We start from the raw sequence: 25,690 nt of genomic DNA, 5'->3' as shown, positions 1-25,690 counted from the left end.
AGGGTTTGGGGAAGCAGTGGCTCAAAGACCAGAGAACAATGCCACTTTTCTGTCACTTGTGGTCTACAGGAAATTAAAAAATGATTTGGGGACAATGAAGTCAGTATGAGAAGTTTAACAGGGTCATAGAAACAGGTTTCCTATTTCCTATGAAATCAGTTTCCCCCAGGGCCTTACTGTCTCAGCTTTGTTCTCCATTGAGTACTGAATTCTGGGTGGTCCTGAACTCTATCCATCTGTGCGTGGGGACCCTCTTTGTACATCAGTCAGTGCCCTTAGGTTCACATCAAACCACCTTGAGAGACAGTGATTTTTCCACAGGGGTTACATAGCTCTTTTACACTGGAAGGGATGGAAATGGACCATCAATTCAATTTAATCAATAATCACTGAGCATCTACTCTGAGCCACACACAATACAAAGAGCTTAGAGTTGAGTCTGGTGGAGGAGAGCTGCATTACAATGAAATCTAGAAAGAGAGAATGTACAAGGTAGCAGAGCCACAGAGAAGGGAAAGGATTGTTATGGGAGGCGGGGCACAGGCAGTACTCCATGTTCAGAGGAGGTGGTGTTGGAGCAAAGGTTTGAAGGTTGAATGGGAGTTTCAGACAGACCCGAGGGGAAGGTTCATGCCAAGCAGTGAGGTCAGCATGTGCCATATCTTGGGACAGCATTGCACATTCAGGCATTGCTGGAGAATCAAGTGCAATGGGCAAGGGCTAGTTTTAAGAAGAAATGAGCAGAAAAGTTAAGCAAGAATCAGGTATGAAAGGGTCTCCAATGCCACACCAGGCTGCTCAGAATTCATTCTATAGGTTAGTGCTTGGCAGTAGGTAGTTCATGACATAGTTTTATGTGGTTCAAGGACCTGACATTAAATAACACTGACCCACATATTGAGAAACTTAATCCCTTCTCAGTTAGCATTTAATTAGTCTGTTTGGTCAAAGAGAAACATCTGTTTGGTGTCAGTATATCTCTAACACTTCTCTAGCACCTCGTAATGTGCTAGAGAAGGGGCTCCAGTTCAGGGTTCTGGTAAGCAGGGTGTCTAGCTAGAACTCTTGTGTTTTCATTGTGTACTTATTTTTACCATTACTTTCTATTTGTGGTAGGTGGTACCAGACTTTCATTTATGTTATGATGAAAAGATTTTTCAAAATACATTTATTCAAACCAGTAAATCAATTTAGAAAATTAATAGCAGCAGGTGATGCAGAGCTCTGGAAAGATGATGAAGCAGTATGTGAATCCTGAAGTTTGGGGAACACCGCTATCGTTTTGGAAAAGTGAAAGGGGGTAAACAGACTAGCCTGCTTTTCTTTCTGACAGCAGCTTGTAGAATGGAATAGAGAGGGTCAAGAATGGTGGCAGAGAAGTCAGGTAGGAGGCTACTGAAGTATTGCAGGCAGAGGTGCTGTTTACCGATTTGTTCCCCATCTTTCCTAGTGTGACTGTCCTCTAATTCTGCAAAGGATGTATTAATGGCTCCTTGGGTCTGATCTCAGAGATAAATCCTGAAGTTGTTTTGAAAGTTGGAGATGCCCTGCAATAGTTAAAGGTGGACATGGTGAAGGTTAGAATGGGATTTGATCATTTAGAGTATCACAACCGGTTATGGACTACTATTTACAAATTAATATAACCTTACATTTTAGCTAATGTATTTTTATGATGATAAACTGGCCATCCTAGCTTTAAGATTTGATTTCCCAAGTGTCTCTTATGCTAACCTGTGTCCTAGCTGTAATCTACCTATCCTGTCAGCTCCCCAAACTCCCTGGTAGGCCTCAGGCTGGCAGTACAGTTGCTTGGGTCCCCCTCTCTGACTACAGGAGCATCAAAGATGGAATGGAGAAAGAAAATGTGGTATATGTTCACAATGGAATATCACTCAGTCATAAAGAAGAACAAAATTATGGCATTTGCCAGGAAATGGATGGAACTGGAGAATATCACGCTAAGTGAAATAAGAAAATTCCTCAAAACCAAAGGCAGAATATTTTCTCTGATATGTAGATGCTAATTGACAATAAGGGGGTGTGGTTAGTGAAGAATAGAAGTACTCTGGATTAGAAAAAGGGGAATGAAGGGAAGGGAGGGGAAATGAGAATAGGAAAGATAGTAGATTGAATTGGATGTTTCTATCCTATGTGTATATATGATTACACAACCAATGTAACCCTACATCATGAACAACCAGAAGAACAAGAAGTTATATTCTGTGTATGTATAATATGTCAAAATGCATTCTGCTCTCATGTATAACTAATTAGAACAAATAAAAAAATAAATTTAAAAAGATAACACATTTTCAAGGTCCTGCTTGGGAAGTGCGAAACTCTGCTTTCTTCTACCCGTTTTTCAGCTGCTGCTGACCTGTTAGAAGTTACAGTGCAACCACTCTGGTCCACTGCAGGAGGATGGAACAAGGGGGCCCTGGTCTTCCAAAACTGGAACCAGGGATGAATTTTACTGAAGAACAAGAGGTTTCAATAATAATGCCTTTCATCTGTCTTCAAAATATGAATTTATAAAGTGTTTCTTATGTACATTAACTTACAGAAACCCTGTGTTAGTTTTTTACAATAGCACAGGAGGCACTTAACTCAATAAATACTTGTTTAGTGGGTGACTATTTATAATTTATATGGAGGAAACCAGGATCTATGGATGATTCTGGAACTCTAACCTGAAGCCAAGTGTCTGGGTTCTCCTCCCTGCTCCACATCCCTTTGATCTCAGAAAGTCTGTTTCAGATGGTGTTTAGTGCCCATAGCTATTAATTCCAGAGTTATGCTATACTGTGGGTCAAACAGGCTTTTGTGGCCTGGTCTAAGGTCCGAACAGTCACAGATAACATTGTTTTGATGGAAAAATCAATCCCAAATTGGAGCATAATTCACCTGAAAATCATGGAATGCTGGGTATATACCTCTCTCTCTACACACACACACACACACACACACATATGAGAAATGCCTTTTCATATCATGATTTACATTTATTTTTTAAAATTACATATATATTTTTTAATTACAAGAGATCTTGTGCTTTCTGAGTACCTATACATCTCAACAGAATATCATGAACTAGAAAGAGTGCATTGCATATGTTTGTGGAAGGCTTTGGGGACCAGTTATGTAAGTTTGGAGATGATTGACCTATGTTTCTCTGGCCTTAGGGGAGACTGTCAGAATATTAGTATGTCAGTGGGGATGGAATGCTTTTTTTAAAATTAGAAGCACTCACAAAACATGGAGAATCTAGTCTCTAAAGGGTGGTCTACCCCACTCCAATTTTGTGCAGTACAGGTTTAGTGAGTCATTGTTATTGATGTCTGTATTTCATCCAGCTGCAGTACTGGTGCATGGAAACACAAAGAGAATATTTCATGGTAAAATGGTTTTTGAGCAGGGGGTAGCATGAAATTCACTGCATTATACTTTAATGCATGAGTGGATGAATGGAAGTTACTTTAGGAAGATTTACCTAGCAGCAGTTTGTAGCATGGTTTGGTGGAAAGACACGAGAGAATCAGAGGCTATTCAAGATTGTTGGTGGAAGGATGTAATGTGAAAATAAGAAGGAAGGGTGGGACTATGAAAAATATAACAAGGAAGTCAACAGAACCTGGTAAGAAAAGGTCAAAGTGTAAAATAATGAGATGTCTTGTAAGGGAGAGAGAACACTTTTTCAGGATGTCTTTCAATATTTTAAATCTAAGGTACTGGAGATAAAACTTGGAAATTCCATTTAGAGATCTTGCCACATGCAGAGATAATTTCAGGAGTTGAAACCTTGAGAAATGCTAAAATGGATGTACCAGATCTGGTTATTTCTTCCCTATTTACACTCTTCAGACTGTATCCACTAACAAATGGTATTGTGGATGGTACTAAGGATAGTCCATTTGTCCAAAAAATGTTGATCGTTCTGCTTCTTCCTACCACAGGGTCTTTGCACTTTCCCTTGACTTGTAAAGCACTTTTCGTAGAAACAGTCATAGTTCTCTCCTAAACCTCTTCTCTGCTCAAATATCACCCTGACCACTATAGTTGTCATCTAGTCCTCTTTCCTACTTTATTTTTCTCCATTATACTTGCCTTTACCTAAAAAAAACACCTATTTATTTGTTGGCATGTCTTTACCTAAAAAATAACACCTATTTACTTGTTGGCATGTCTTTACCCAAAAAACAACACCTATTTACTTATTGGCACGTCTTTTTGTCTGTCTCCCCTACTAGAACATGACTTCTTTGAGAACAGGGGCTTCCCTAATTTATTTACTGCTATATTCTAAAGCTTATACTGAGTACTTAACTCAGGAAAGTGGCCCTTGCTGATTGGATTAAGGGTATACATATAACTTGGGATGGAGCGGGACCAATCTGTATGGTTTAAGCCAATCAGATGTCAGGAGAATTTAAAGGATTAAAAATAAAAGTAGTTGGATGTTTTGATTAGAATTGTGAAGTCATACAGATTTTGGGCTGCCCTGTCCTAAGAACCATGAAGTTACACACAGCAAGGCAGGAGGAAAAGGTAGTCCAGAGGGGAGGATGGAGTGGATATGAAGTGAGGAGCTAAGAGAAAACCAGTCAGCAGGAAACCCAGAGAAGGGGAAAAGAAATTAACTATGGAATCACTTTCCAGTAGTACAGACCAGCAACACATTGTGTATTCTTGTTTCTTCTAGTTTTCCTATAGATTTTCAGCACAACTTCTCTCATTTTGAATTTCATGAGTGAGTTTTTTTCCTTGCAACTATATATTCTTTAACAGCTCTGTCCACTAGAACTTCCTACAAAAACGAACGTGTTGTGTGTCTGTGCTATTCCATACATTGCCCACTGCCCATAACACTTGAGATGTAGTTTGTACACTTTAGGAATGGACTTTTACATTTGTGTAATTTTAATTAATTGAAACTTAAGCATACATATTTGAGTAGTGGTTGTTATATTGGAAAGCACAGCATTCTAGTTGATATTATAAGAGGTCAGAAACAAGCATAATCAATAAAAGATAATGAAAGAGGAGGAAAAAGGGGCAGAAAATTCATGGGGGTACCCTGGATCCCAAATGGAAGGTGCTCCACAGCATAAGAAACCACAGAATGTTAAAGAAGACTAGTTTGGTAGAGTCTCATTAGTGGCAGTGCTATGTAATTTCTAATGAAAAAGAAAGATTAATTTCAAACAACAGGGGTTAAGTAAATAAATCATGAAGTAATCCATTCAAAGGAAAACTATGTAGTCATTAAAATAATGGAAAATATTAATTACACAGGAGGATGATTATTATATATGGATAAGTTAAAAATAGAATTAATAAAATGGTATGATGACCTTGATTTTATAATTCACACATATATCCAGATTTTGGGGCTGTGGATTTGTGGACAATTTCATTTTTTAACATTTTACTAAATTTCAGAAGAACCCACAGAACCATACTTTTTAAAATCAGAAATAAATGATATGTCTAACACAAAATGGCGGCATCTTTTGATGTTGCTTTAGAAGCCAAACTGATAGAAAATAGTAATTAAAAAATTAAACGCTAGAGCTGGTGTGGTGGTGCACACCTGTAATCATAGTGGCTTGGGAGGCTGAGGCACAACCATGAGTTCAAGGCCAGCTTCAGCAACTTATTGAGACCCTGTCTCAAAATAAAAACACGAAAAGGGTTGGGGATGAGGCTGAGTGTTTAAAGACTCCTGGGTTCAAACTTGTGATTAAATAAATAAATAATCTCTATACATTTCTAAATTTAGTAAGAATCCTTCGTGCTTCTCTCTCAACCCTTCTGGACACACACATTGAGATTCCATACTTTGTGGCTTATAGCTGAAATTATCAATATGTTGGCAGAAGAGGAGGGTTGTTGAATCTTTTTCTTAGTGGAAGGCAAAAGTTCTTCTCTTTGGTGGATTAACCTAGACTTCCTACAGTCAAAACACCAGGAAAGAAGCTAATAGTTGCTTGGAATCCTTTCCTATCCTGAGGCTGGATTCCTACGACGCTTCAACTTAAAGTGGAATTTTGGAGACCACTAGATGGCTCTCTGTGCCTGTGACCAGGTGCACACCGGATTCATTCAGGTATGGATTTATCATTTCTTTTTAGGTACACACGGAAGCATTTATGTGTGTAACCCAATGCACAATGAGACTCAACACAATAATGTCTGTGGGTGTGTGTATCTGTACATATACCTGCTCCTACTACATTCACAGTATACAGAAGCAAATTATCTGTTTAATGGAATCCCCATTTTAGAATCTCCGTTTGGGACACAAAAAGGGCATTCCACAACTGAAAGAGACTGCAGTTCTTTTAAGTAAAGACATGCTGAGCATTTAACTTGGTTAATGAAAGTCAGTAGCTTTTATTTTTAATCTGGAGTATGAACCCAACTTTTGATTGGCTTCTAGTTGAGGAGTTCCATAAAAAAACACCAACAGGTTGCTGCAGTTTGCGCAGCCCTCAAAGTGCTTGGTACTGCTCTAATGTTTAGTAAGTTCAGCTAATGACTGCGTCTGACTGAGAGGGCAGTAGTGGCAACCCATTTCCAAATCATTCCTAAGAATGCTACTGAGGGATGTAGGTGGAACTATTGTTTGGAGCTGTATAGATTCAGCCACTTTCAGAGTCATGAAAGATACAAAGGCTAAAAATACACAGAAAAATCCCACCTTTTAAACTCAAAATGGCCACGCTTCAGCTGCCTTATCAACTCTTGACTTATCAAAATTTTTAAAAATGAATTTTCTTTTACTTCTTTCTCCTTTTCTTTGATGCCAATGAGTAATTAGAATGACAGTAGGGCTTTCCTTAATTGAGAGAATAAAATGCAAGAAAATGTTACTCACACTTATCTGTGGACATGCATGAGTAGTGGGTAGTGGGGCACATGCATTACTTTTGCAATCGGAAAAGCAATTGCATTTTAAAAAGTCCCTATAGGTAGTATGTGCCAAATGGTTTAGATATAGTCAGCATCCAATAAAACACAAAGTTTGCTTCATAGAAACCTTTTTATACAAACCTTAGTACATGGCACGGCTACTAGTTACTGGGATTGTTGTAAGCCACAGTCAGTTACATTAATACAGATAAAACATTTGTGACAAGGGAAACTTCTGAACTTTCACTCCATGTCAAGTAAGACTCTGTCCTTTCTAACAAAAAGCCTAAAACATCAGTTGGGTCATGATTACTACCGAGCGAAATCACTGTATTTTAGAAGACAGGAACCCAACCCTAACCTCTCTTCAGTTTTTTCCTCCAGCTGCAAAATGTATAAAATGAAATAGAACCTTCCCTCTAAGTCTAAGATAGGACAGGTGCTAAGTGGGTTTTCAAAACAGCAGATTTCTCCATTTTCTCAGGCTTGGTTTGCTGAAGTAGGATGTTCTATGCTTGAATATTATACTGTCTACATATTGAAAATGCATGTAGAAGTTCCCTGAATAACAAGCTAGAATACTTGAGTTCATATTCCTATTAGCTTCTTATTCATCCTGCTGTATTGATATGAGCAATCATCATCTTGATCATCATCAGAACATGCTGTGCATGATGTAGTCCTTACTATAAACTCAGGAGAGATTCACATTTTGATTCAAGAAATTGAAACATGGAGGTATCGGGCACGTTTCCCAAGGTCCAATGTCTAAGAAGTTGTTGAGCTATGATTGGAACATAGCTCTGTGCTTCTAGTCTCTTAACTCTTTTATGTTGTCTTAATTTCCTCATTTGCATTATGAAAATGAAAATATTTGTCCTGCACACCTCACAAAGCACGTGTGAGGTTAAAATGATAAAATAAGTGAGAAAGGACTTTGCTCAATTTAAATATGCTCTAATTTTTTTTTTTGAAATTTGTTTTCATATTGAAGAATTGAAAGGACAGATGTGGAAATATGAAGGTAACATCTTTTTATCTTATTTTTAATTGTATAGGTAATACATATGTACTTTTAGAAAATTAAAAGCTTGGAGAGAACAGACTGTGGATTTCTGCCATTAAATTATTATTTGAGTTCACATTAACATTTCTATTACCATCTTTACTGAAACAAGGTCACATATTCACATACTTTTTATAATTTTTTTCTACCTTTGCCAATAAATATATTCTCATTTTAAATGACTGTATAGTATCCCATGTCATGATTCAACTAATTAAATTCCCATGGTTGAACATGTAATGTTTAATGTGCTTTTAAAAACCAAACTTTGATCCTTTTCTCCAGGATGGTTCTATTCAGTTCTTTGGTTGTAGATTGACAACATGCTAAATCCAGAAGGAGCTATTAGTCTTTTTTCTTCTTGAGGACTTCTTGCTTCCATTACTGCATAAGAACTTTCAACTTCTTTAGATATTATTGTACACTGTCATCTATATTACCTTTGAAAAGCACAAATGCTACAAAAATGCACATGACTAAAATATTTCTTAAGTCTATGTTTCAAATGAATAATGATGAGGCATAACAGCACCACTAAGAATCATCCTGCTTAGTAGTTCATCATTTGCATACTTGAAGGAACATATCCAGACTACACCAGCCCCAGTTAAACAGAGACCAGCCTTCTGGTGTTAGGACTCCATCCTGCTGACGTACCAGCCCAGGTCAGGGATCAACCTGCTCCATCAATGCAGGAGATCAAACACAGCTGACAGTCTCTCCTGAAAGTGTATGAGTCCTACACATTTTTAAAAAGAAGATCTGAGAATCTGGCTGAGGCATGAGGTTAAAGGAAGGGTAGAAAATTGACTATTCTTAGCTTACTTTGCCCCCACTGTTCTTTTCTCCCACCATCCCATAAAGGAAAGATCAGAGAAAGACAACAGAGTGGTTTTCACATTTCCTGTAGTTTGTTATTCATGCATTCATTCAAAAAACAATGTGGCAGATGCTAAAAGATGTTCTTTCTCATTGTCTAGTTTTATAGATTCAGAATCATGTTTCTAGTGCTGCACTTTTCTCTATCTGTGGCAGTAGCTACAGTAGGCGGGAGAGAAGACAATGAGGTCTCTCATCTCTACATTCAGTGGTATCATCAAAATGAGCAATGCTTTGCTATGAGAGGCCCCTATAGTTGCCCAGGGCAAAGGTACTCATTACCTGTCCATGAAATAAGGAGCTTGTGCCAGTCTGGATCAACATACTGCTTTCTTCTTTAAGAAAGGCTTGCTGTGAAAAAAATTGCTGGATGAGCCGAGTAGTGTGCATAGTGGTATTGTCAGAGGGATGGAGGTGGGTGGGATGAACTCTAGGGTTAGTGGTCTAATGAATGATAAATTTGCACGTGGAACAAACTTGTGACCTATATGAAGGACCAAGCTTTCTCAAAAACACTGGGCTTCTTACCATAGCTCCTGTACCAGTTCCTAAGGTTCCAGAAGCTGTGTTGGATGTAACAGGTAAGAACTGCACTGATACAGAAAGAGTACTATGGCCTGTCTCCTTTTTCCAGGCAAGTATACAATCTACTTAGGAACCTACTTCTTTTTTCCCTAAACACATTTACTTTTTTTTTTTTTTTCAAGAGAAAAATAGATGAGGGGATAGGTAAGGACTGAGGTGGGGGATAGAGACATTATACTAGGATTCATATCTCATTTTCATAACCAATGAGAACTAGTGAAGAATTAGGACTTACCAGTTCTTATATCAAATTATATTCAACACTTTTCCACTAGTTATTTGGCTAGTACTATCAATTTATCCAAGATACTTTCACTTTGTAATTTAATTCATAAAACACTTTTGTCAGATTGGTAAGGAACACTCACTTGACTGAGAGGAATAGATTCTCCAAGAGAGAGTCACTTGCCCAATTTTACACGGCCAAATAAGAAGAGGCAGAAGTGGACTGGAAATCTTTTGACATTATTTTATATAGTTTCCATTACATTGTGCTCTTTTAACCAATGTGGTTGGAATTTGGGAGTATTCATAGAATAAAAATTTAATAGTACAAAATCCATTATGACCTCTGCAACATCAGAATATAAAACACTAAGGCTGATTCAATCATGAATTAACTCCACAATATAATGATCAGGCAAGATCAAGAACAAATAAACATTATTTATGGGTTATATGATACTCCTGTGGTAAGCACAAAGAAAACTCTACCTAATGAAACCAGACTGATTGCCCAATAAGTGGTGTCTGCTAGTTTCTCCCACTCTACTTATTTGGAAAAATAAATAAATAATATAAATAAACTGCTAAATGAAAAAACTTCCAAATTAATCCCAAGTCTCTGCTCTTGAAGAGGAAGCTAGAAAAGATGACTATTGGGAAAAGTTTTCATCACTTGACATTTAATTTCAAATGGTTTATCTTCAAGTCAGCAACAATTAGGTGCCATAATCAGCCATTCATCATGAATTGTAGAAAAATACTTTCCCCAGAGGAGAGTGAGCTGTGCTTTTTGTAGAGCAACTCAAGAAAAAGCAACACAGTTGAGAGTAGACATTAAAAAAAAAAAATGTCCTTAGTATACTGGATCCCTGATGAAGCACCTCAGTTATGTAGTGGTATCACTGTTCTGTCTCTTATACCTTGCAAAAGTTATGCTGTGCTAGTCAAATTCCAATAAATGAGCTTCAGTATTTAACTCTGTATTGTCAGAGAAAATGGACCATCTATGACACTTACATTTGCATGGAAATAAACATATTAACTAGCACATATGGTTCATGAGACAGGCAAACTTATGGTTGATATATTCAATGAAAGTTGAAAATAGTTATGCAGTCATTCTTGAATTGTATAGGTTTGAATCTAAGCCAATTATATTAATTCATTAACTCTACCTAATGAAACCAATATGAAATTAACATGAGATATATATTTTAGGAAAAGTGTGTACCTATCACTACCTCAGCCCGTAAATTTTAAGGATTATAACTTGTAAGAAATTACACCAATCCCCTAGAAGAAAATTTGGTATGGGAAAGGGAAGAGAAAGAATAACTCTTGTAACTTAATATAACTTAAATGTAAATGAAACTAGGTTCACAGGTAGCAGTGTTATTTGAAGGTCACAGGAATAGAATTTATAACTAAGAAGAGATCATTTTAATAATATGGATTAGCCTCAAGTGGGAATTTGAAGGTGATAGTTAAATCAAAAATTTGGGGATGGAAGTGAACTTTGACCCCTCTCCTTGGTGGAATGTTATGTTAATCTTTTATTATGTACTGACAATATGCCTATGTTTTCCAAAAGCGGGTGGTAGTTAACTAACTTACTTTTAATGAATTTGTTTCTCTGCCTGAAAAATGTAGGTCCCCTCTAAGCTGACGATTGATCCTACATATTTATGCTTTAAATAACAGTATACTGAAATAAACTATGATGATTTCTCAGGGGTTTGGCCTTAGTGGTGTCTCCTTTCACTCAGGAGTTGTGGCAAGATATTATCAAATCACTATTTGTTAATTAAAACCCTCATATGAAAGGAAGCAGCAAAAAGGAAGTGAGAGAAAAACAGCTGTTGCTGCTCCTACTCTAAAAGAAATTTTGATTTACTTTAATATAAAAGATACAATTCTATTTTAATTGGTTGTATGGTTAAGTCCACTTTCTTTTAGAATAGTTTATTCAGAAACTGGTTCAATCAACAAATTAGGTCACTGGGCAATAGGCTTCAAGGACAGTGACTAAATTAAGTCAATTTTATTTAATGTGAAATATGACTTTGACATCCTTTAATATTTATAAGTTTTGTAAAAATAAGTGTAATACAGAAAGGTCCACTTTTCAGGAGAAGCAAGAGAAAGATCAGTTATTAATTTTGCTGAAAGCAGAGTATAGTCATATCCTAAAATTACATATTAAAGTGACTTGACATTAAGCAGGATATTTTTAATATGGAATATTACAGAATGACATGCTATACTACAAGTGAGACAAGTTAGATATGTTTGAATTTAAAATCCAAAGGGAGATGAAAGAAAATGTCAGTTGAACAAAATAGATCTCATTAATACAATAATCCCTCCCTTTCAAAATGTGTACCATGGAAGTGACAGTGGCAACCATGATTTAAAATACGTTTCTGAAATGAAATACAGAAGTAAATGTGCTTGGCAGAGTATTTATTTTATAGCCAGCTTGTAAGGGTTGTCCCTGGAGGTCTTTATATTTGCCAGTGATCTCACAGCTCTGAAGTTTACTGATTCTGGATGCTGTCTCATGGTTTTCTTTCTTCCCTTGTTCTCATGTGCTGTATACTACACACATCGATCATGCAACACAGGCAATTTCCCTTCTAACTAAAAAACACTAATTTTGGGAGAAAATTCTTGCTCTTTAAGACTCTTGCCAAACAATCTGCAAATGGAAAGGAGTCTGGAGACTGTGACCATTATTGGCAACTCCTGAAGTATTAGGTAATAAAGAAGCAATGATGAGAAGCAAGTGCTGCTGACTCCTGCATTTCATTAGATCTGATTCTGTATATATATTAATAATGGTGCACCCTATGGATGCAATTTCATGTTTATAACCCTTTGGCCATTGGCAGCACTGTGCACCTGGGTTTTCTGTTCTTCCCATCTGCTGCCTATAGTCATTCAGATTCAGGTGACAGAAATATTTTAGATAAAAGTTAATTAGCCTGCACTCTGCAGATCAAATCTCTGTAGTTCATCATTTAATGGGAATCTTCTGGGCAACTGCTGAAAGTAGTTGGTACTTGCCTTTCCTAAGATTAAAAATGTAAGATTCATTTTTCTAGAAAAAGAAATCTTTAGTACTCCCTTGATATTTTATGCATAGATTCCATCAAACTTTTCACTTGTATATTGTCCTTACTCATTTTAGTTTTTATGTCTGCATATATATTAAAAGTGGAAGAAGAGATTAGCATTTTTTCAGCTAAAGGGATAGAATTGAAAATGATGTAGAATAAAAACAAAAACAAAAAATTTTCCAGGGCCTGGCCTCTTACTAGTACACTGAGCAATATTCATCAAGCCTTCAAACTTTCCTTGGTTAGTCAATCTTTAAAATGGGGCCAATGTCAGTTACTTATTTGCTTCATAAATATTTTGTGCAAGGCTAATACAACTTGACATTGTCATAGAGCAATCTATAAAATGCAGAACACTTCTTTTGCTAAAAGGACCCAATTCTCTCTTTAAATATCCACTTCCTCATATTATTGGTTAACAGTTAAGTTTACAGTTTTTTTTTCTGAAAACATACTTAGCTTTTTAACTCACAGAAAACTAAATAATTAGATTCCTATTCCTTTATTTTGTGATAATGAGAGCAGAAATGGGCTGAACACAGCAATTGCATACTAGCCTCTGAGTCCATATCACACAGAAGAAAAGTGGGGACAAAGAAGCAATTCCCAAGTGAGTCTCAACATCCATTTTTACACTATCAGACACGATTTCTAAAGCTTTCCAATATCAAAGACTATTAACCATTCTTCTTTACCTATGGCTGCTGTGCTAGTTGCAGATCTTCTATTTACTCAAGAGAATTCAGAGGGATGTGTTTTCTTACACCATCGCCTAAGGCTCAGACACGCCTTCTGAAGTCATAAAGAGCAGATGCTGCTTTTTCTGCCACATGCTTTTAGGCTTCCTTGCAGGAGGGTGAAATTGTAGCAGTCAGGGATCCCCACCCCCCACTCTTCCCTCTAGTCTTCAGAACCTTGATCGCTTTCCACGGTCCTGAAACTCAACTTTTACTTCCGTTGGGCAATCACTGTATTTCTCCCAGCTGATGAAGATATAATTTTTTCCGCATACCCTCCCCACTTCCTTCAGTCCGCGACCCCTGCCTTGCCTTTCATTTCTATGTGCACTTAAAATGTTTCATTCAACTTCTACCGACATCCTTCTATCTACCATCTATGGACATGGTCCAATCCTTAAACAATATCAAAGTTATAAAGTTCCAAGTCCCTCCAGACTTCCTCCAGCCCTTTCCTCCCCTCTCCTCCCGCTGTGGTCCCCACTCCCAGCAGCGCACAGCTACATTCCACGCTCCGGACTCCTCTCACCTGACTCTCCCGTGGAAACTCGTGGTGGACGATGCTGATCACTGGAATGTGCAAGACCGAGCTGACCAAGTCGAGCTCCATCATCTCGCCCTGGCTCTGGGGAAAGGCCAGTAGCGCTGATACCCCTTGCACCACCACAGTGTGGCACACGCTCTGCAGAAAGGAGAAAGGGTCACTGCTCCATGGTGAGCTAGGGGAGGAGAAGGGCAAAAGCGGCAGATCCCCCAGGCCCGCCTCGATGGCCATCACTACTTCCAAAGACAGGTTGTAGGGCAGCAGACCTTCCACGCGGTTCAGGTTGTCCACAGCGAACAGAAGGGCGTCCCGCGGCCACAAGGTCTCGGCCCCGGCGCCCTCCCCTGGCTTCCTGGCGCTCGGCGGCCCCCGGCCATGCAGAGTGCTCCCCATCCAACGTGCACCCTGCGAGGGCGCCGGCGGCCGCCAAGTCCCTGGCTCTGGCTCATCCCTCTGGGCACCTGCCCTGTTGCGGTCCGGAGCGCGGCTAGTTACGCGTGGGGTTGTGGTCCAGGGCTGCAAGTGAACGGCGCCCACCCTCACCGCGTGCCCGATGCGCTTGAGGATCTGGCAGGGCTGCGGGTGCGAGGAGGAGCCGGGTACCCCGGCCAGCACCAGTGCGCAGGGCGGAGGCAGCAGCAGACAGACCCTGCTTAGCAGCCACCACAAAGTCAGTCTCCTCATTACTGAGACCCGCAGGGAGAAAGCGCGCCCCCTCCTGCGCCCGGCTCGCCCCTCTGCAGCCGCCGCCTAAGGTCTCCGCCTCCAGGTCCCGAGCGCAGCTTCACTAGACGCGGTGAAGCGGTCCCAGGAGCTAGAGCGGTCTCTGGGCCATCCAAGTTGGAGTCTAGCGCGGACTCGGCAGTCTCAGATCCGACTCCCGGGTTCCTTTGCCTTGCATCCTCTGCCCGCCGGGTCCCTCGGCCGAGCGGGGCAGGCGGGCGGGCCAGCGCCTGTCACCCGCGGCTTGGGCGCCTGTTCCCTGCCCGCCCCATCTGCAGGGCGCCTAGGGCACTGCGTCCGGCGCGGCGAGACGGCTGGGCTGAGAAGCGGTCGGAGTTCCGAGGGAGCAGAGGTGAGAGAAGAGCAACGCTTTCACTTGGATGAATTCTTTTCCTTCCGCCCAGGCGAGACTCACTTATCTTCCTAACGCGTTGGAGAGGGCGTTCACACCCGCGATGCGGAGAAGCAGCCAAATCCGCCCTGCTCCACTATCGGCCACCCTCTCGCGGGCTCCCCCAGCGCTGGCTTCATTTTCCTTCTCTCCCTAGCTACTTCCTCACTTCCTTTCTTTCCTTATCTTTCCGCCCAGTCGCCACTGCCGCTTGCTTCCTCGGAGGAGCGACACGACTGGCCAGCAAAGGGTGGTTCTGCTTGGAGCGCCAAAGTTCTCCCCGCCTCAGCCGGCGCCTCCCTGTTGCTGAGCCCTGGCGCCAGTCTGTCGCTTGGCTGCGCTAAACGCCCACTGATGCTGAGATTCCCGGGTGGCACATCCCGCGGCCCTGGAAAAGTCTTCTCCCCACGAAGCCTGGGAGTCCGTAGTTTGCAAAATTCCCTAAGACCCTGAGACCGAAGGGGGCAAGGACCCTGAGCCGCGGACAATTCTGAATTCAGAGTTGTGCCTGGGAGATCTGAAACCCAGGGGTTCACTGAGATAGATTGAAAGAGGCTGTGACTTTAAGGAGCTTCCCTTTGATGAGCCGCTATAAAGGTTTTTCTAGTTAAGGGTATTAAAGCAAGAATTATTTACACATTTAATCTCCTCAGCTTCTTGCTCGCTGGCATGTGGACCTCAGTAATTTTTAAGGGGCCGTGTGTTTTTAGGTTCTCAGGATTAAAAATGAAATGAATTCAAGGCAATTATTTATTCAAGAAATTGAAGTGATTAGAAATACGTTTAGTTTTAAACACAGTAGTTTAACAGTAGTTCCTAGTATAGGTCAAGAATTCCCAGGTTACAGTTTCCAGTAAATCTTTTTTTTTTTTTTTTTTTTTTTTTTTTGGCAATAGTGAGGTCAATGGGCATATGATCTACCTTCTCCTTGATCTGAATAATCAGACAATACCAGCAAAGGAAAGGGTTAAGGGCAGGTCTGTGGTTTCCACGCATACACCAGATTAACTTTATATCACAGCATCATTTACAAGGAGGGTGGGAGAGATATCCATGAGACCAGCAAGCACTGGGGATCAGCAATTCTGAATCCAGTACCACTTCAAGAGAACCATGACCTTGGCAATTTATTTCACCTGACCTCGCCCTGCCGTTTGGTTCTGCTAAATTGTTATGCAAATGCAGCTAGCTTTTAGCTCTGAAGAGTTGTTTTGATTCATGAGCTGAAGTTTCCATCATGCTTTAAATCCTTGGGATGAAGAGACTATAGCTAAATAAAAATCCCAAGAAGACTGGCAAACTGAATGTTGCTTCCCTCAGCCCAAAATGATTTTCCAAACTGAGGTGCTAGAGAAACAAAACAAAACAAACGCGCAAACATACAGAAAACTCCCATAAAGGAAAAATAAGAATCATAGCGGAGGCTCAACCAGGAGGGAAAATGGCTCCCTGAGGCTTGAGAGAGCATCTCATGAAGGGACAGAAGACACCTCTAATCTGCCAGCAATTTCCTCTTCTTCCAGAGGATTCCTCTGCTTGACTGCTTGAGATCTGGATAAGAAAAGTGTAGAATTCCGTGTTCTTTGTGTTGTTGCAGGAGATATAATCCCTGTGTTATAAGGAGGTGTACCAGCTTGTGTTTGAGTATATGTGCATGGAAAAACATACCATTCCAGGTTTGGGGACCACACCTCAGAGGGTGATCTTAAATTAGTGCTTGGCATTACTCTCTGTGTTAGATCAGGTTCCCAAGAAAATAGATGGCAACTGAGAGTCATTTGATCTGATCATGAACCAGACTCTAGTAGAGTCTCTGTATGTACTTTAGGTCTCCCACAAGTTCACAATGAACTGGAAATAATAACTCATTCATAGAAGAGAAGATTCCCAAATTTCTGAGCATAATTCTGCTCCGGCTCAAGATAAAACTGTATTTACATCTTGGGAACAGGGAAGAACGGCTTCCCGTTGGTGCTTCGCTTCCTTTTGTTTCTTTCCTGGGTTTTTCAATTATGATGCACTCATTTTCTGTCTTCCTTTTGGAGTTTGGTTCTCTTTTCCCATGGACTGTGGTCTCAGCATCTCTGACATTATTCTTCTCTCTCCTTTCCCAACATTCTCCCCATTTCTTTTCCCTTCCCCTTTCTTTTGTTTATTTCATGCTTCAAAGTTCATAATTTTCAAATCTCTTTTAGATTCAGTCATCAATTCAACAACCAATTACTAAGCTCCTACTATGTGCCAGGTATTGCCATGGGGCTATCCTGAGACTTGATGAATGAGGGAAGTTGAGTTTCTTTGCCCTTCACAAAGTCACATAGTTAATGCCTAAAGAAAGTGCTAACACTGAGCTTATATTCTAGTGAAAGGGACAGACAATAGCATACAATTAATTATGTGTACGATGTGTTAGTTGGTGCTGAGGAGAAAAAAGGAGTAAGGAGGAAGTATTGGGAGGAAGGTGAGTTGCAATTTTAGGAAAGCTAGGGGAACCTCTCTGAGAAAACAAATTTTGAATAAAGACCTACATGGTGGTTTAGGAGTGAATCAACTGGTTACTCAAAGCAAGAATTTCCGAGTGATGCAAATAATAAGTACAAGGGCCCTAAGGCAGGAATGTTTCTGGAAAGTTTGAGGAATAGTGAGGGTTCCAGAGCGGTTTGACCAAAATGATCCAGGATAAGTGAGAGTGTTGGTAGTTCAGGGCAGAGAGGCAATGAGGAGGTGGCAGACAGTATAAGCCAGTAAAGAACTTGGGCTTCTCCTCTGAATGGTTTGAGGAGGCATTAGGGCAGGGGACTGAGCAGAAGAGGATAGAACTAAAGCTTGGATAGAGCTGCTCTGTTGATAGTAGAAGGAAGATGGGCACAAGTAGAAACTGGCAGTAACCAACCAGATTTGAGACTGTTGCAATAATGCACTTGAGAGATAACATTACTGTCAAATCATAACAACTTTGTAAGACGAATGTGATTGTACACATTCAAAAGAATAGGGAACTGAATTGGAGAAAAGTCAAGTTATTTGTACAAAGTTGTCACACAGTGAGTGACTTCAAACTTCTGAGTTCATTCCAGCTGCACTGTTGGTAGAATCAGTCAAATTTCAAAACTGGCTCACCCAGGGAACAGGAAGTTTTGCTTATTATCTGATTCAAAATGAGAGCTACTGATCTAAGGATTCATGTTGGAAAGTCAAACAAACAAAAATGAATCCAAATGGTCTCGATTTAAAATGTGCTTTATGCACATCTGTGTTCTCTGATACCAGCAATGGTTGGACCAATGACTGAGATCTTCTGGAGGTAGCCCAGGAAAAACTACAGTGAAGGACGCTGCTGTGGGGTTTTGGAACTTGAATTCCCTTCTCAGCACTGTTTCCCCAGGGGTTCACAATAGTAACTGCTTAGGTTTTTATCAATATTCAGATGAAGGATGTGCTTACCCCTAAGTTAATGTGTACTTGTGTCCTCTCACATCAGCTTATCTGTTGCCATGGTCTTTTTGGATACACACACACACACACACACACACACACACACACAGAGCAAATGGAGTTTGTAAAGAATCTAGGGTAGCAGAAATGTAGAAGGGAATAAGTAGAAAAAAAGCAGTTCAATTTAGAAAAGCAGAGCCTGAGGACTCATCTTTCAACAACTGAATTATTCTTTTCTCATTCCCCCAATTAAAAAAAATAAACCTATAATGACTTGATACCTTATGACATTGTTCTAATTTTGGCAGTAATCATCCTCTTTAAAAAATGCATTCTACTGTCATGTATAACAAATTAGAACAAATTAAAAAATGCAAGTAACTTCATCATTGTGGGACTATCAGTCCATAACACACTAGTATAAATTAGTTTACCATGACTATTATAAAGTTAATATCTAGTTGGGAATTTTGGTGGCAGAGAAAAGAGAATTAAGGAGTTCATTTTGCATCATAAAGGAATTTGTGGATATGGGAGACTTTAAGAAAGGCTTAAAGATGATGTGTAAGAATTATGAAATGATCATTATTCTAGAAATTTCATCTCAAGTGACTTCTACATTGTCAGGAACATTGCATGCATGATCCAAGTGGGAAATTATTGGAGGCATTTTGGGCAGACTGAGGAACTGTAACCAGGAGAAAAGGAGCATTAAATCTAAGGCAATGGAGTGAAGAAAGGAAACAAAAATTCAGTCTAACTCATCTGATTCAAAATATCACCTAGCTTTTGTGAGTGTGCTGAAAAACATCTTCCCCTTTGCACACGGCACCTATACCCAGGAAGCCACTCTGGGCTCGGGCTGTCACCTGTCTATAAATTAGGAACTGCCAATTGTCCATTCTGCAAAAGAACACCGTGGGGTCCTCATTCCAGTTGTTCTGGAGGAGAGTTATCAGCCATGACAAGCGTGTGGAGTCTCCAGTGTCTACCAAGAGTATCCTCCCTGAGTGGATTTCCTGATCCCTTCCCTATACCCCGCACAGGGAACCCGGAGAGGGCTCGGAGAGGCTAACATGGCAGCCTGTCTCCCTTTTGTGCGATAATCATTCCAATTTAGTGTTTATTCGAATGACTTCTGGAATGAATCTTGGCCCATCACAAGCTGCAACATTTTTAAAGGACTTTCTCATGCCCAGTTGGTTGCCCTAGTTTTGCAACTAGAGCCAAAAGGATTTGGGAATTTTCTCAAAGCTGCTTGCCTTTGTGGATCTCATGCCTTGCATCTGTGAAATCACTTTATTTAAGAAAAATGTTTTTTATTCCTTTAGAGAGAGTGCATAGGGAAGACTTTCAGAAAATATTCAAGAATGATGAAATATTCATTATTTTAGAGCTTTATCTTAAGTGAATTCCACATGCCAGGCACTTTGCATACACGATCTCCTAATTTCAGAAATGGATTATTATCCTTATTTTATAGATGATGAACCAAGGGTTGGTGAGACGGTGTCATTTGCTAAGAACTGGGATGCAACATCAGACTTGGTCCTTCCTTTCCTAAGTCCATGTTCTTTTCATCTCTACTTCCAGCATTATGGCCTAGATCACTGTGGAGCCATTTTCTGCCTCATGATAGGGATAAACATAACCACAAAGTTATCTGATTTTTTAATACTTAATCAGAGTATATAAATGAAAACTCCAAAAATTTCCACAGTCGAGATCTTAGGAAATGGTTTCCTCACCGTTTAGTATTCTACATGAATAGACTTTCATCATTATCAATTTCTGTTCTTTCATTTGATCACAAAACATCCGACAAAATAACATTCGTCTACTCCATTCCTACCTTGACTGTAATTTTAAACACCATTAGAAATATGTCATAGTTCATTATTTTTTGTCTTAGGGTCTTTGTGCAGTGGTCACATACTCAGGACATCAAGGAATATTTTAATATGTGAAAATCTGAATGATTTTGGATTATGTGTCTAGAATGTTCTACCTGGGAAAAGTTAAACTTTCTGAGATGCTAGGGGCTTCTTCTTCACATACTCTCACTAACAAAGTTCTGTCTTGATCAGACTATTGAGGAGTTTGCATGGTATGAGCTGGTGCTCTCAGAAAGTGAATTTGTACACACTTCATACCATGATGGGTGAACTTATGCTGGCCAGTTGTCCTTCATGCCATTTCCAGGTTCTGCAATGGCAGTAGAATAATCTCATGAATATAAGGAGTCTTCTGGGAACCGAACCACTCTTTGAAATGAGGGTTAGTCATCTAGATACTATTTTTGAATGAGAGTTAATTTTTCCCGAATTTGAAACATTATACTTTTTCTTTTTGGGGTACCATCATGGGGGTAACACCCCCACAGTTCATCGCCCATACACAGGTCACTGCAGTGTACACAGTGGAGAGGAGGCTGAGCCAGACTGAGGCAGCAGCAGCAATGATTAGATTATGATCACATGGAACTCTACCAAGAACTCAATGGGAAAACATTCTCATCCCTTAAAAATGCTGGTACAGTGAGACCGATTTGGATGAGAGAATGTCAATAAAATTACTGTATGTTGAAATGGGATGATACTGTTTTTGGAAAACCTTATACTGTTTTACAATTTTTTTCTCATTCTAAGGTAAGAGGAGGTTAGATATGTTAATATATAGTTTCAAATCAGTTGTGAGTAACTGAGACCCAAGGCAGAGTCAATAAATGGATGTTCCAAGATTCCATAGCTGAAGGCAGATGCAAAAGCTAAAATTCCATTCCTTATATAGCAAAGCAGACTGGGAGGCAGTATTTACTGTCACAGCCATGGATGGAGGAGTGCGAGCTCTGTGGGCCCTTGTTTTTTCTCTGATCTACTCCAGGCAAGACCCCAGTTATTTTTTCTGACGTTTCTGTCAAGTTGAGGGCTGAACTTTTCTGAGAAACACTCCCTTTCCATTTGTTTATAGTAGCCACATCAGCCTTCATATTCCTTTATGCCTTCTAACGGTGAGATTTGCAACTTTCTCCTACCTTGGAGTGGTTTCTTCATGAAGCCTTTCGTCTGGTGGGTGGTCCTGTCATGTTACTTTGGAGTTTTGAAAATGGGCTTTGGCAAGCAATCTTCCTTTTCTATTGAGCTAGCTATTCAATCTTCTTCTTTAAGTCTCTCTACTAGCTCCCTGCTGCTTTCTAAATCAAGCTGTGATTTTCCTGGTTTATCAGCCTCTCTATCATGGGGTTTAAATTTGCTATTACAGATTTTATTTTTTTTACTGATATCTTTCCCAGTGCCAAAGTACATTGCTTTCCCTCCAAAAGTGGGTGGCCAGTACTAGGTAGAAGGTACCATATATGATTAGATGTACAGGCATTGACAGGTATTGATAGGTATTGATAGGTACAGGAGATTGCCTAGGTTTGTTTGTTTGTTGTTTGTTTGCTTTGCACACAGTTTTCAAGAGACTAACAAGTCTATAGAATCTCGATATTTTATTTTGATTTTATGCTAATGTTAAGAAGTTTTACATGTCTACATAGTCAAGGGATATGATTTAAATAAATAAAAGTAGCCAAGATAACCTTTAGCTATATTTTTCATAAGATCAGGAATTTTAATGATATCAAGAAGATAACATTGAATTCTATGAGTTTATTAGGAATATCTTAAGTAATGTATTCATGTATAATATAATGCAAACTATAATATATATATATGTAATTTAGCAACTTGTGCAGGTCGAATTGCTAGTCTCAATTCTTTATTCCCCTGTGGTAGTCTTATGACCTTAGGCTAGTAGGAGTGTATCCCAGTCCTTGACTTAGAGCTTGGTTGACCCCTTGCTTTGACCAATAGGTTTTAGTGGACTTGATGTAAACAAAACCTGAAGTGTACATGGACAGTTGGACTTGCTTTCTTGAGCGCCTGCCTTTCATTCAATGAAGAACATTTTAAAATTTTCTGCTGGTCCCAGGACCATAAGAGGGACGTGAAAACCTGGGCTCAACTTAGGAGACAAGTCCAAACAATCCCAATGAAGAACAGCCTGGGGAGTGAGAGAGACATTCTGTGTTTTATATCCCTGAAAATTTTGTGGTTTTCTACGATGTAGCATAGTATTAATGTGTATATATAAATTTGGAGGAAACACTAATTAGATGCTTCCTGTTCACTTTTAGGAAAAATTAAAGCCTCTCCATAGTGTGTCCTAGATAGTCTACAGTCAGTCTAAGCACTCATATTTTCATCTTCAGTCTCATACAGTTTGTGGGATTCATACTGTTTGTATGACCCAACACAATGGAGATCTTGAACCATCAAGAAAAGAACATATCCAGCATGTTGTATTTATTAAAAAATATTTCCATACACTCATATAATACCTAGGATAACCGATTTTAATCTTAAAGTAAACATATTCTGTTAAAAAAGAGTCTTTTTTTGGTGGGTGGTACCAGGGATTGAACTCAGGGGCACTCAACCACTAAGCCACATTCCCAACCCTATTTTGTATTGTATTTAGAAGTAGGGTCTCACTGAGTTGCTTTTGCTGAGGCTGGCTTTGAACTCACGATTCTCCTACCTCAGCCTCCCTAGCCTCTGGGATTACAGGCATGCGCCACCTCACCTGACCCAAAAAGAGTCTTAAAATAAGATATACTTTATTTGCATTTTGCAAATATCATGAAGAGAGATATACCATAGTCGTGTTTAAATGTTTTTCTTATTTTCCCCATCTGTTTTCTTTATACTCTGCAAATGCATCCATATTTCTTTCATTGTAAACCATCCCTAAAATATTCAAACCTTTCCCTGTTCGAAGAATTTTCCAGCCATAGCCTGTGGCCTCCTAGGCTTTTACATCTAGCTTTCTTCTGCATTCTGCAGAATAAACCCCAAGAAAACAGAGCCAAGCCATTTGACAGCAGAATGAGGGCTTAAAGCCAGAATGTTCTTTAATAGTCAGGGTTAGGATAAGGACTGGAAATTCTCATAACTTAATAACTGTTGCCACATACTTGTAGAAACTAAATCAGCTCTATGTTAAAGACTTGCTAGATGTTTGGTGTAGAATGCAAGAATTCCTGCTTTGAGATCTCACTAGTGTTGGGGGAATTTTGTTATTCTAACAAAGCTTTAAAAAGATATAAGAAATAATTCTTGAGATGAAAAAATATTCTTTGATATTACAAATATGACACATAAAGGGATCAATGAAAAAATGTTAGATAATAGAAAAGTATAGCTTATGCCAGAAATTAGAAAATGAATAATAGTAAAATAAAATAAAACCCAAGCAGACTATTAATATATGTGTATACATACATAAATATATTTTTTATTTGTCATGGTAAATATAATGACTTGTAAATTATATGGTCTCCAAGTGGGTGGCATTTTGGATTGCAAAAATGTCATTTTACTTCTCCATGACTAAATGCTAATTTAGCTTTCAAATTTCTGTTTCTACTGATGGTGGAAAATTTAAATAGGTTACTTTAAAGAAATTCAGTCCATTTGGGTTAAATGCAGTTCTTAGAATTTTTTTCTTTCCCATTCTCGTTCTTTTCTAGGAAGTAGGCTTATGAATTGGGCTGATGTGACAGGAAACAGGTTAGCTTTTGAGCACTTTTCTCTCTCTTGTGGCCCCCACTGGTGGCCTCTGACATGGACCTGTATCTTCTGTTGATACCTTCAGTGCTACGCCCTCCTTGTTTTCACTTCAGGTTTTTGGGGGTCACTGGCTTTTTCCGCCATGTACGTATTTCTTAGGGAGTTGTAAGGAATTTCTGAGACTCACCCACACAATGCTGAGGCATGTGGAATTTTCAAGGCTGACCACAGACCTTGGCCTAGACCTTTCCCTCAGTCAGTGTTCTAATGTTCAGGGGCTGTCTTGAACTTGGACCTTCCCTACAAAGTTTCCAATCTCACAGACTTTGCTCCATGTTGTTAGATAGCAGTTCTTTCTGCTGTGGGATCCTTGAACCTAACTGGGTTTCCTATAATTTCCCTCTTGTGAATTTCATCCCTGGATTTCTCTTGATGGTGATAACAAATTACTGTAAAATTGGTAGCTTAAATGAACATGAGTATATTATCCAACAGTTCCTGTGGGTGAGCAGTTCAGGCCTGGTTTACCTAAGTCCTCTTCTCAGAGTCTCACCAATTAATCTGTTGGCCAGGCTCTTCAGAGGCTTGACAGGAAGTAGCTACTTCCAAGCACACTCAGTGTTGGCAGAATTCAGTTTCTTGTCTGTTTGCTGGCTGTTGGTTGTTGGCTTCCCTCAGATTCTAGAGACCACCAAGTGGTTCCTAGAAGCCACCTCCAGTCTTTACAGGTGAGCTTCTCCAACATGGGCCCTTATTTCATGAAGTCCTCAAAGCGGATCTGCTAAGATAGAATCAAACATGACATTACATGACCATAGGAATGAAATCCCATTGCCTTTGCTTTAAAATATAACCTACCCATGGAAAAGACATCCTGTTAACTTGCTGAATTCTGTTGGTTAGAATGAAGTTGTAGGTCCTGACTCCATTCAGGGTGGAGGTGGCTAATTATTCAAGGGCTTAGAAATAGGAGGGTGGGACCATGGGGAACCCTCTGAAGTCTGTTCATCTCAAACCACAAAATGAGGTGGAATGAGTGGGCATGTTCATAGGCCCACTGCAAAATGTGGTCACATCTCCCTTATTTTCCTTCTCCTAGTAGCATTTTATTATCTCAGCTAACTTACATCATCATTTTTGCTTTTTCTAACTCATCCGTGGATAAAATTTATAATCTTTCTAGAACTCTACATCTTTCAAATTTTTAGAATCTCGAAACAAAAATGGTTCAAGCTTGACTCTTGAAAATGTGGTCTTCAAGAATGATCTATAATGTCTAGTTATAATGATTCTATAATGTCTAGTCAGGAGCTAGATGAAAGTCAAAACTGTGATTCTATCCTCTCTCTTCTCCCTGAAATTAAATAATAAACCTTATCAATTTTATATAGTTTTAATGGTAGAATGGTTAAATAATTGAAAACAAATTACTTTTAACAATATATCAGATACTATT

At 39.4% G+C, this 25,690-nt stretch overlaps 1 protein-coding gene across 1 annotated transcript in view; it reads right to left on the bottom strand.

Annotated features, from left to right (window-relative positions):
• Positions 1-15,408, bottom strand: part of Grin3a (glutamate ionotropic receptor NMDA type subunit 3A) — a 173,728-nt gene extending 158,320 nt beyond the window's left edge. Inside the window, exon 1 of the mRNA XM_047523662.1 lies at positions 14,056-15,408. Coding sequence (XP_047379618.1) covers positions 14,056-14,754 — 699 coding nt within the window. The 5' untranslated portion in view covers positions 14,755-15,408. The remainder of the gene's footprint in view (positions 1-14,055) is intronic.
• Between the last annotated feature and the right edge of the window lie 10,282 nt (positions 15,409-25,690).

The sequence above is a fragment of the Sciurus carolinensis genome, chromosome 14 (genome assembly GCF_902686445.1).
Source record: "Sciurus carolinensis chromosome 14, mSciCar1.2, whole genome shotgun sequence".
NCBI classification, from domain to species: Eukaryota; Metazoa; Chordata; class Mammalia; order Rodentia; family Sciuridae; genus Sciurus; species Sciurus carolinensis.
The sequence above is the reverse complement of the archived record's forward strand: the minus strand, read 5'-3'. Positions and strand labels throughout refer to the sequence as shown.